The 13,377-nt window shown below is 36.2% G+C and overlaps 1 protein-coding gene across 5 annotated transcripts in view; it reads left to right on the top strand.

Annotated features, from left to right (window-relative positions):
- Positions 1-13,377, top strand: part of THSD7A (thrombospondin type 1 domain containing 7A) — a 264,274-nt gene that overhangs the window by 203,620 nt on the left and 47,277 nt on the right. For all 5 annotated transcript variants that reach the window (XM_041418267.1, XM_041418270.1, XM_041418271.1 and 2 more), the window contains 3 exons: positions 2,325-2,440; positions 4,640-4,772; positions 6,659-6,762. In XM_041418267.1, the coding sequence (XP_041274201.1) occupies positions 2,325-2,440; positions 4,640-4,772; positions 6,659-6,762 (353 nt within the window). The remainder of the gene's footprint in view (positions 1-2,324; positions 2,441-4,639; positions 4,773-6,658; positions 6,763-13,377) is intronic.

The raw sequence follows: 13,377 nt of genomic DNA on the forward strand, positions 1-13,377 counted from the left end.
AATATCTTTGTAGGGATTTGCAGTCTGTAAATATATCCCACTTAGAAAAGATTCAAAACTCTAAGAACTGGTAGTAGAGGTCATTTAGAAAGTTCATGAGGCAGCTATTTTCATGCAAAATATTTCCTTGATGCTTGCAATTTGCTGTTTTATTCAGCTCTAGATTTAAGCCTAATTTACTTTAAATGGAAATGTGGGGAGTAATGTCTGCACACTGAGTAATCTAAATTGTTGTGTATCTGTGTTAAGTTGCTGTTCTATTTAGTCATGATAGAATTATCTTTTGTTTGGTACATTTACATAAAAAACTGCACCTCTAATGATTTATTATCCTCTTTAAATCTACTGTAAATGCCTTTACCTTTGATTTGATGTTATGTTCTGGGAGAAGAACTGTTTTATTTTTTCATAAATGAATCATGTGAAGTGAAAAAAGGTCTTGGTTGTTCCTTCAAATTGTCACATCAAAATCACTGAATCATTTTTAAAGACCCAGACATTTAACATGAAAATGTAAATAGGAACCTTGTTTTAAACTCCCCTTAATAAAAAGGATTACTGTGGTATGATACAATCAATATTATTGGCCTTATCTGCCTCACAAGTTACAGACTCCAGCATGTATCTTTTCTGTTTAATTTGACCTTGAGTAAGGACTGCAAAAAAATCAATACTTTGCTTTAAGCCATATATAGTAAACACAAACAATATAAAGCATAGAAACGGTGTTCTAATTGAACTAATTGCCTTGCCTAAGTATCTGAAGAGCAATTGTAGTGTTTAGCAAGATGAAGCTCTCTGTGAAATGGTGAATGTGTGTTTTGTATGCTTATAATTTCTCCCGTTTTTAAAGGGAAAAGCCAATGCAAGAAAAGTCATTAGCAAGCCAACATTCAACGCTTTTCAAAAACATATTTTAACTTTAATCTTAAAGAAAATTTCTGACAACATTGTCAATATATGTGACTGAAAGCAGAGGTTTTTTTTTTTTTAAAGTGTATCTGATCACATCTAAACACACCCTTGCATTTAGAATCTGATTTTATGAATCACATAGAACTGAGGCACAAGTTGACTTAAAATTGTAGAGAGAATTTACATTAGGGTGATGGAAATTTGTGTTACTATAGCTGTATTATTTCATGTTTTTTCACATTGGTGAGAGGGGAAAAAAGAGAAAGGGGGGAGATCCCATTTTAAGAGGAATTGCTTGTTTATAGTAATTGATCACATACTGAGAAGAATATGTGAATTGACAGGAAAATGCAGAGATAACTGATGGAAAGCCTGCACAAGCAAGTATTATTGTTGAAGAATATGTTCCTGTAAAACTGCAAATCAGCTTTTGTCCTCCTCACATTGCAGGGGCATAGTTCTCTGCTGACCATGGAGACTAGATTTTCCTGATAGTTTACCATCAGACTTGCCTCTCTCTCCTCTCTGGTCCCAATTACCCTGAACTGAAAAGAGGAAAAGCTAATCATAGTAATGTTTTTCTGTAATGATCCAAAAGCTCTCAAACATGGATGTGATGTTTTTCTTACATCTTTACATATTCTTCAGGCAGTCCACAGTCTGTATGTTTTTGGAGCAATGGAAATTTTGAAATTATTTCAAACATTTTCAATACTTCTACGAGAGTTATTGTATCATTCTGAAACGAGTTTTGTGGCATAGAGAGGTGTTTTTCCTTGATGAAAAAAGACAAAATCCCCACAGAATGGGGAAAATGACCTGGGTAATGAGTCCCATATGTGGCAGTCCAGTAATCCTTTTTATATGCTGATCAAGCCTCTTCCTAAAACAAGTAAGGTTTTCTGCCTTTTCTGACAGTCTTTCTCAGTCTCATTGATCTGGCAGCTTTAAATCTTTTTCTGGTTTCTCTCATAATCACAGCCAGCTTATACCTATTTGTTCCTGGGTTAGCAGTGTTATTTATTTTAAATACGCCTCATTCCAGAGTTTATATCTGCAATAAAATGATGAGACCTGAAATATTTTACGAAGGTAAATGCAATGGCTTTTCTTCATAATTATGTGAAAACTTGGAAAAACTCCTGAAACTACAGAGTCTAGCATGGTGAGTGAGGGATGATGATTATTTAAATCCTGAGGCGCAGAATACACCAGATTTGGCTTGCTTTCACCACATGTATTTAATTTCTACTAGTTTTTATAGCTGTGCTCCATCCTGGTGAATTCTGGGCAACAAGCACTGTCCTCATGTGCCTACAGGCATTGAGTACCTCACATGATTCACTACTTCATTGCAGAGTGATTGTTCATTTGATAATGCTTCTTTGTAATTTTTTTTTTTTTGTTAGATGCCCTGAAAGCCTTCGACCTGAAACTGTGAGACCTTGTCTGCTTCCCTGTAGGAAGGACTGCATTGTGACTCCATTCAGTGACTGGACACCGTGTCCTTCCTCATGTCAAGAAGGTAATGTTATCCATTGTGTGCTAATAAATTTTAAGAATGTAAAAGATAGGGAGTCAATTACTTACAATCATTTTTGGCAGAATGCTTATACACATCTCTTTCTGACAGAGGACATGTAATACATGGTAGAGGTGCTGCAGGGAGGACAAAGTTTTTGCTGAAACAAACATTTATTTCTATCCATTTTCTATATGCATCTGTTTGGATTTTTTTTTCCTCATTTGCCTAGTGTTACAAACTCCCATTTACATCTTATAGTGATAAAGAGATAACTAGTTACGAGGTGAACACATAGCTCTTATCATCAGCTTATCATCTTAACATTGATACTTACATGGTGTTAGCATTTTAGTTGTCAGATTATAAAATGGACAGATTTTAGAAATACCTAAGTTTATGCTGTTTGCTCAGAAAAACCTGAGTCTTTATATACAAGGAGATAAGTATGTAGCTAAGTAGATATGTAGTTGTACATAATTTTGTCTGGCTGCTACTGCTCTAAGGGAAATTGAAGGAGAGTTAATAAAAATCAACAGACTTTACATTGATGCGAGTGGTCTGATTTAAACATAAAATCCAACACCATTTCAATACACTTGGCAAAGCTCTTTAAAACAGCGCAGGTCTCCCCTGAATTTTTATTGCAATGAAATCACACATGAAGTTAGCGTGATGACAGGCTTAATATTAGCCACATTTTATGGTTTTTTTTCTCTTCTTAAGCTTAACATGAGGCATTTTTCTAATATGTACTATTACAGACAGACTCAGTAATACTTCCTATTCCACAGGGTGCTAATCCCTGTGTGGGACATGGTGATTACTCACAGCTGTTCTCAGAATGTAAAAGATATATTTACATCAAACATACAGACTTGGGCTGTCACGGCCAATTCTTTATGCTTGGCAAAGGACACAAGCATAAAGGCATTTTTGCAGTAATTCCTGTCAGTGTTTAATGCATTCTAACAAATGAAAAAACGGGGTTAGGAAGACTAAATTCATAACCTTTGAAAAAGAGCAGGGAATTGAATCTATGAGATAAATATTTATTATTATATATGTGTTATTTTACAGCAGTATTAATTGTTCTTTCTGAAATATTTTTGTTGGAGGAGATCATACTGGGCGAAAATGCCATCCTTTTCTATTCCCATTTCTGTGGGTTTTAAGAAAGTTCTTGATGCAATGAGCATATCTTTCTGAATTTTCACCACAAAATATTGTACAGACTTCTATAAAACACTATATTTGTGAACTACAGGTGTGTTGTCTATTCAGTGAGTCCAACTCTCTTTATACTGCGAAAACAATTGTAATTTCATGGGGTTTACCCATTTATGGCAGCAAGCAGGTCAGTAGCTTTGCTGGGCTGCACGTCTGTCTTGCCCCTTGTGCCAGCTCCTGGCATTTCCTGGAGCTGTTTGACTTGGGAGTGAAGGGTTTCCTCTGTGCTGAAGAGTGGCCAGGTGGTGGAGAGCCACCGCCGGGATTCTCCTACTGCTCACTCCTAATTACAATTGCTTGGCCGTGGTCCAGCACGCTTCTGTGATCAGACAAGCTGCAGCTGCTGTAATAACCCACCCAAAGCTGATATCAGCCCAGTCAGCCAAATGTCTGCTCTACTGCTCTCTGTGAAAAAAATAAAAACCCTCCAAGATTTTTACCTAACATAAGCATTGCTGTGGAGCTAATACAGATCTGTAGCTTTTCTCTTAATTTTCTGCCTGAAGAACCAATACCTGAAGATGACTGAAATTAAAACTCATACAGGAACTATTTACTGTTTATCATTAATAATGGATGACCATAATAATTAAAAACTGCAAACTGTAAAGGAATTCTAGAGTGGAATTTCTGTTTCTAGTTTTACACGTAAATGCTTAGAGCAAGCTTACACCTTCAAACTGTAAAATGTAGCAGCAAACTGAGCTCATTTAATTTTTGTTCTCTTGAATTGGTTATTCATTTCAGCTGTCTGTTCATTCGTTCAGTATTGCTGGTATTGCTTTCTATTTAGTTCTGCTTTCTGGCCTTGAGATGAAATTGAAGTGTTTTTTCTATTAGACTTAATTTTTCTGCTTATGGGGAAAATAGCATGTCAATATTATGGCAATTGGCTCAAAAACCTTGTTTTCACCCTAATTAGTTTCAACCTTAAGTAGCAGCAGTAGAAACCAGCTATTGTACTCTTTGCAGGGGGTGTCACAGTCAGGAAGCAGTCCCGTCACCGAGTCATCATCCAGCTCCCTGCCAATGGTGGTCGGGAGTGCCCAGACTCTTTGTTAGAGGAAAGGGAATGTGAAGCTTCTCCTGTCTGTCATAACTACAGGTATGTGAGACAATCAACCAGAAACAGCTCAGATATGATTTTTTAACTTGCACTACCTCTAGAGCTTGCTGAATTCCATTATTAGCAGTAATTGTTCTTCTAGCATGCGTATTTAGAAAAGTAGGATACACATCTGAATAAAGGTTTCACAACAGAAATATAGACTCAGTTGGACCCATAGGGAATCACTGGTACATTTTGTTCCAGCTTCTTGGAAAGAACATTGCAAGAACTAAGAATTACTTTCCAGAATAAATTTTTCCTAGAAACTGTTTTGACATTCTAAACATGTAATACAAATCTTTCTAAAATATCTAAAGTGCTGAAGTTCAAGCTTTTATGTTTAGGAGAGCTGATTTCTGGTGCCACAGGTTCAACCTTAATTTTTCTATCCCTGTAAGCTCTGAGACAGTCCAGAGCTGAAGATATCCCACATATGCCCTGTGTCCTCTGCATTACCTTGATCTTCACCACAGAATGTTGAGGACTATTCCAGAAGGTTTGGTTTATATCCAAAAATTGTTCAATTTTTGCTTAGGAAAATGTTTGGGTAGTTCTGTAATGTCTGAGTGTGTGGGAAGGTCTAGACATACAACAAGAACTTGTTGATGGAGACAAAGTTTAGAAAATTATGATGCCGTTAGATTTACTTGACAAAGTAATATTTTTTTTTTATGTATAATAACTCCCATGAAACTACTATCTGTTGCAGAGGTACAAATAGAATTTAAGCTAAGTTTACTGAAAAGAGATTGAGATTAAAGAAATGTGTTCCTTTCATCATCTCATAAGAATTATCATTGCAAATTAATTAGGAGATCACACTCTATGCAACTAAAAGATATGAAAAGATTGAAAAGAGCATTGGGGAGCTACCAAAATCAGTACTCTAAACACCAGAGAAATAGAGCTCAAGAACTTCTTATAGTCAAAATGAGAGTCTGTTTTATCTTTTAAAATGTTGGCTGCTCCTTATCTCTTTAGTATCTTCAATATCTGATCTACATGATAATGTGCTGAGCATAAGAAAGAAGAGTTGCTAGAGAGTGGTAGATGGGGTCATTTATATTTCATGACATGAACTAATACTAAACACATGTTCCATATATTTCCTTTAGCATCTTTCTGACCTGCACACATGCTGTGACAGATGGACTCACACACTCAGCTAGCTTGTGCCTTAGTTAGTTGCTGTCCCATAGAGGCAGGTTGCAATGAAACTTGAAGTGCAAAACCATTGAAATAGTTTAAAACATGCAAACTGCTGATGGATTATTTTAGAGTTGTGACAACAAACAGATTTGCCTGGATTTGTTATTTTTAAGGGCTGGGGTATTCTGCAGCACTAGCAAGGAACTTTGTAAAAGTTTCATAGCAGTTTATATTAATGATAGAATAATTTAAGCAGTGCAATATTGCATTTGTTATTGATGGTTTTTTGCAAGTTCTTTTTGTTTGTGTTTTATTTTTGATATGGTGTACCCATTGTGTTGGCTTTCTTGGTGGCTCCACATTTGTAAGGTGCTGCCACTCATCAGATCAAGATCCCAGAAATTTCCTGAGGCACCGTTGCAATCAAGCCCACTGTCCCAATACTTTCCTGCAGCTACCTTTTGTTTCTGTTTCTTATTTCTCCTTCTTCTTTCCACCTTTGCTTCCTCCTTTCTTCCGTGTGTTTTTTAAGGCCTCATCCTAAAAGAAGAAAAAAAATTAACAGAATAAGGATAAGTTTATGATACTGTTACTTCTTCTTTTGTGAATAGCCTGTGACCAGTTAGTAAATAAAAGCAACAGCTTATGGTGGTTTATAACACTATCTAGCTCTTGTGCTGCCTGAGGTTTGATGGCTACAAGATTTAGATGGATTGCTTCCCCTCTCATTTCAGGTGGAAGACACACAAATGGCGCAGGTGCCAGCTGGTACCATGGTACGTGCGCCAAGACAGTCCGGGAGCACAGGAGACTTGTGGACCTGGGCTACAAGCAAGAGGTTAGACCCTTTGTTTCTGTCATTTATTCCTCAGAAAACTGTAGATGCACTAGTGTGGGAAATGCCTTACATTTCAGTCCTTGTAACCTAATGTTTAAATTAATCTATCTTTATGTGCATCTGCAAAGGAAAATACTGAAAGTGCTCAGGGCCATGTCTCAGTATGTTTGGAGTCTCTGCCAGCCTGGAGATCTTACAGACTCTTCTGGCACTTGTTCCCTGATACAATTAGTGTGTGACCCCTTATCCTTTTGCTGCATATCTCCAAGAGCATTTGGTTGTTTCTTCTCTATACTCTCAAATTAAGGTAGTTACAGAAAGCAATGGGAGCATGAGAGATTCAAGACTTTTCATTTACACTTTAAAGTTCAGTGCCAGCCCATTTCTCCAGGTTGTCAAGGTCCTTTGAATGGCAGTCCTTCCAGGTAGGTACTGACTGCTGAAACTGTCATTGTCCTCAAGCTTGCTGAGCATGCTTTCTGTACAGGTTGTTAAAGAGACTAAACAGAACTGTGCCTGGAATTAACAACTGAGGTGAAGCAATCTTAACTAGCTGCTGGTTAGACTTCTAAACCACTGACCCTTTGAGCCCAATGATCCAGATATTTTTGCACCATTTCCATTATATAGCAAATAATTTTTACATCCAAATCCAGTTTTAATGTCACCTGTCCTTGTAGAGAATTTTGTGGCTTTGACAGAATTGTGTATGTGTGACTCTGTTAAATATAGCCAGAATAAGGGCTTTTTTAGGTGCATTAAATACATTCAGTAGGAAAATAAATGCAGTTCCTATTTACTGTGTTATAGTAATTGAATTGCTTTGAACTACTGGTCAACCTTGAATTCCAGGAAGGCTTTTCTCTTTCATTGTTTCTGAGTGCAAACTTCTATTTGTTAAAGCACTATTGGCTCAGCGGATTGCACCATTGCCGAGGAAGGACATTGTAACTGCAGAAGTGAAATGTTCAGGTCATTAACTTCCTTGCAGTATTAAAGGAGGTCATGGTGTACTTAAAAAGTTATGGAGTAAATCTTAAGCTAGTAGCTCCTACCACTTTCTCAGAAAGTGTCACAGGAGATCAATTTAAAGCTTATCACAAAATGAAACCTTAAGGCATTGCCTGCTAATACAAAAGACTTCTGGCTGTGGTAATTATTTCAAAGGTCTATCACAATGGAATCTATTTCTAGCAGCTCTGGAGGATACATTCAGATTGCACACTGAGAAAATAAGATTTCTGTCTTTGATGGTAGGAATTCAAATAGCAAAAAGTGTTGTCTTCTATGTTTACATGGTAGTACCTAAATCCCTTGACTTTGCCTCAAAGTCAGTTAATAAAGAAAGATAGTTAATAATAGTGCATGCAGATTGGATTTTTTATTATTCTTTTGTGTCATGAGAGTTGCTTTATATTTTCTTAAATGTAATTCCAATCATATACAGGGGACACAGTAGAATAATACATGATTTTGAAATTAATGGCCATGTAGTTTTCAAATCTGTTAAAACAGACTAGCAGAATTTCTCTTTGGTACTACACAGAGTTCGATCTTGTGAAAGATTATGTATTCAAGCAGTCATCATGTTCCCACAAGCAGATAAAATGCAAGTAGCTTCCAGTGTAATGTGGTCAAGTGGTAGGATGAGTAATCCTTAATTAGGAACCCCTGGAGCAGCTAAGCCTGAAGAAAGCTGGTGTTTTTGATAGAATTCTGTGCATGTTTCTGAGATCGATTGTCAGAAAGGAAGATTTTTGTTCACTACTGCTTTTTGTCAGGTCTGTTCCATGTATAAATTTCACTGTAGAATTCACAGAGCAAATTATTCAAATTGGAAAACAAAAGTTTATTTGTACCTCAGTCCAGATATCAAAATATGAATCTAAATGTTGTTTAGGCCTCTGCAGTGGTGAAAGTTACAGGCATTAAAGACAGAGGGGGTTTTGGCCAATATTTTTTCTCATTTATGTAAATTATGTAAATTGACATATAATATAAGTTTCAGTCTCAGATTTATTATGTATCATGTCTCAGTGTTGTAATATCTCACAATGTGTTGACCATATCTTTTATATTCAGTAATGTAAACTGATAATCTGTGTCAGCTAAACACGGTAGTACAGCTTTTCCTTAGATTGACAGAAGTAAAATATTTTCCCTTTACAATGAATATGACTTGGAAGTACAAGCTGAATTTTTGCACAAAAATAAATTTCACTTTGGAAAATACACTTCTCTAATTCTAGAGATTATCAGCTATTTTTTTTTTTAATTTTTTTTTTTTTTTACTTCACATCTCAGAAAATTGCATTTTGAACATGAATAGTGTGTTTTATGATACTATAATTTATCTCCCACACAGGGCATCAATTCTCTATCCTCTCTTATCTTTCAAATTCTGCCATCAAAATAGCCATGTGTGAATTTTAAGTGATACACATTATTTTTTTTGGCCCCTTGCACAAGAGTTGATTTCATGTGAGGTGCTCACTGAAGAGAGGCTGACCTGAAAGTAAACATCTGCCTGACTGAGCTGTGCAGTGGACAGTATTAGAGAGATTTCACCAGTTCCTGAAGGAAGACTTCAGAAGTTTTATCTCCTCTCTCTCTTGATTCTTGGCTCCCTTCTGCACACTTGGCTACTCCTAAATAAAATTTCTATAGGCTATGGAAAACTTTGCATAATAGTATGTCAGTAAAAAATTCTGTACTGTAAATAATTTCTTTAATAGCTATTTTGTGATAGCAGATGAGATACAGAAGAGGCCGAGCTACTACTGTGCAACTCTTTTTAACCACCCCAAAATCACAAAATGCTAAATACTGAAATATGAAATGCATTTGGTATGACATTCTGGTGCTGCATTTATGATTGCTACTGTAATACAGATATTTTGATCAGTACATTTAACTGTTTGTTGATGAATTCTGTACAAATATTGACCATATTGTGAAAATTGTTGACATACCAGCATTTTTTTCCAGTTGAGAAAGCGTTCTGTTTCAAGTTTCTGGTGCTCATGCATGCAGAAATCACACATTGATCCATCTGTTTGTGCCAATTTGCTTTTGGTGACAAAACAAAACAATTATATTTTAGAAGTAATCTCTGCTATTTGGTTTCCCATGCACTGCCCCTGCGTTTTGTGTTGATACTCAGTAGAGCAAGTAATTCCATTCTTCTTTGTGGAAAGGGTTCTGAGTTCCTCTTTTTCAATGCAAGGGGATGCTGCCCTTACTCTCGGCTTGTCCTGTTTCTGATCTGATTGCCCACACACAAACACTGTAACACATAGATTATCAGCAAATGTGTTAAATGAGAAAGTATAGGAATGTACACCAGGGAAAAGGCACATCTGACCATGCATTCATTAGCAGTTTATTTTGAACAAAATAGTCAGCTACTGTTAACGTTTTAGTTAGAAAATTAAATCTGAAGGAAAAACTAGAAATTAGAAATCGTTAAAAATTACTGGTTAGGTGTCTGATCTTAGGGGTCTGTGAGGAACTAGAACATGCATGTCTTGCTTTGTATCACAGTTTTACTATTTACACTTCCATTCTTCAGCTTTTTTTATCACATTTTGTCCTTCTTGGCAAATGAGATACTTGGTTGAATCATAAAGTTTAGAATTGTGATTCATTGTTAAAGACAGATTTTTTTTCTATCTGTCTTGTATAATGAAGGTTTTGTTACAAATCATGTCAAGTTAAATGAATGTCGTAAAACTGTAACGGGTCAATGCAGAGGAAGGAGAATAAAAGAGCTTGATGGTTTCTAGGTTTTGTTTAAAAAAATAATTTCTGTAGAAGTATTTTTTTTAAAGTGTTTGTTAGCTATTCATGCAAATAATGGACAAGTATTTATATCTAATCCTAAGCACAGCAAAATAGCCTTTAATACTGAACAGCAAATTCATTACTGTAGTCATGAACTTTATTTGAAAAAGGTCGGTGGTCATGACAATTGTATTGAATTCCTATGATTAATGAAAATCTGAATTTGTACCACTGATAAAACGCCTTCTAACAGTGGGTTAGCAGAGCAGGAGTGTGTTACAGAACTGAAGCAACTTAAGACTTCTGTCTTTTGTTCAAAACCCTCAAGAGGAGATGATATGTGTGCATCAGCAAGGAGTTTGAAACTTCCTTTTGACCCTACCCAACAAGAAAAGGAAATACAAAGAAAATCCATATTTGACTGCAACAACATATATGTTTATTTTCATAAGCTGTTTCTCAACTAACAAGATTATTTGATCAGATGCATTGATGAGTCACCTGAAATCCAGGAGAGAGAGGCACAGTGGTGACAAATGCAAAATACACCCTCCCCTGCTCCAAGAAAATAAAAATGACAACCACCAGCCAAAGACTAGACAAGAGAATAAATGCTTAATAAAACCAAGCTACTAAGTTTGAAATTGTGAACAACTTAGGCAGGTACGCATGATGTTATGCTCATCCCTTAAATCTGTGTTAGTAAATCTCAGCTTCAGTGACTTGTGAAGGAACTCAGAAATACAGCTCCCTTTTAAATTGTGTAGGAAAATCTAAGAAAGTTAATAAAACTTGTTTTGCCAGTAGCTCCTGCAAATTTAAGTAGGGCTTGTTGGGCTGCATCCCAATGGTAATAATGAAGAGGACATGTAGCAGATGAGAAGCTCGAGTGCCCCAACTGCAACAACTGAATCACATTGTGATGTATATGGATGGATGCACATGGGAAGAGCCATCTCAGGGACCAAAAAGAGATTTGCAGAAGGCAGCCTGCAGTCCTTGCCACCATGAATCTTCCTCAGAGTTTTGTAGGAGGAATGGGATAAAAGTTGTGATGTCAGCACATTCTGTAATAGCAAGAGGAAGGTTATTTGTAAATTTAAGCAGAAGTTAAAGTAACCTGGCTGTCAGAGAAAATACCTGAATAGCGGTGCTTTATGTCACTGGGAATTGGCCTTTATTAAAGGCCTGGTCTTGAGCTCTCACTGTTCTTCATTCACAGAGTGTTTGTAGTTATTTGAAAGAGGAATGGGAGGAAGCATCCCAGGATGGCCATGGGCACACAGAGAGGCCTTGCAGGCTTGTTAGAGCCATGGGGAGGCTTGAAGGCAGAACCAGTGGTCAAAATCTCTTTTCTCACTCCATAGCTAAACAGGGACAGCAGCCTCCCTCTGCAGGCATTCTTTATGGAGGCAGAAACTTTGATTTGTTGGTGTTACATGCCCTTATTGAAAGCACAGGAAAGAAGTCAAAGTCATGGAATGTTGCTCTTCATGGAGCTACAAACTACTATTTTAATGTCATTGAGCCTTAACAGATGAGACTGGTTTGTGTTTTAGTCACTGTAAAGTACAGTAACAACTTCAGGAGTCATAAGTAAGAATTTGGACAGCTGCTCAAAAGCAGTGTTTACATGAGAACCTAATTTTTTATTTGCAAAAAAAGAGCCACAATCTTCATACAACTTTTTTTTTGGCAGAAATACATTGTTATTGTCTTTGGAACATAAAGAGCACTCAGTCTTGTATTTTCACAATATTATGGGCATATGCTTCTTCTTAAGATACTTTGTGGTAGGAATATTTTGTCACACTGTGTCTAGTCCGCTGTGTCCCACAAAGAAAGAAATAAACATAGATGAAATCATAGCTTAGACAATATGGATAGAAAGCACAAGAAAACTTAGTGTCCTGAAATAATTCTTGTTTTCTAGAATTGGAAATAAATATTTTTGTTGTTAAAAATACTTAGCAATTGAAAAAAATTATATCACAATTTTACAATTGTGATATCACAATCTTTTACAATTGTATGGTAAAAGAAAGGAAAATAAAAATAATTTTTTAGGTATAGGAGGCACTGAATCTCACACCTTAGTGAAATGTCAGTGAAGTATGCTAATGATGGTAGCACTGGAAAGGTTTTCATATAAACTCACACGTGACATGACTTGCTAAAATACAGTCTCAGTGTTTCATTATACCAACAAGAAATATATTAGCCTGTAGTCTCCTGTGGGGACTTGATGGAAACAATGCTATCTGACAAAGTTTTAATTACATCAAAGTCCCTTGTCTATAAAATTTAGACTGCTATTTATTTCACACCTTTCTTCTGGGAGCTAATAGTTGTAAAATACCAGAACAATTTTGTAAGTGAATGGTTTCTATGTTCAAGTTGATTTTTCTGTTAGCTGTACTCTTGTTTTATTTTTTCACTTAATAGTTACTGTGTTTAATTCAGTAATGGAGGAACTACACTCTTTCCACTTACAGCTAATGTCTGTAATAAATATAAGGTAGTTGTATAAGCAAATTAATTAGTCTGGTACAGTATAGCTTTATAGCAGTTGAAGACACTTCTCTGTATAGCAAGTAAATCATCGATGTCAGCAACCTCTACTTAAACTTCCATAGGTTTGATCAAAGAGGCAGGGGATGAGTTTGCCCAGGTTACCTTGTGAGTGGAAAATGTAACTCCTCTAACAGTAAGAGCATTTCAGATGTCAGGACTGTTAGCTGTCCAAAAGAGTGTATTAATGGAACATATGCAGTTGTCAAAATCCCTGCTTCTAATAATGCTTTTTCAGCAGTCATAAGGAGTATAAACTTT

Source organism: Onychostruthus taczanowskii, unplaced genomic scaffold (assembly GCF_017590055.1).
Source record: "Onychostruthus taczanowskii isolate IOZ18803 unplaced genomic scaffold, ASM1759005v1 scaffold59, whole genome shotgun sequence".
Taxonomy (NCBI): Eukaryota; Metazoa; Chordata; class Aves; order Passeriformes; family Passeridae; genus Onychostruthus; species Onychostruthus taczanowskii.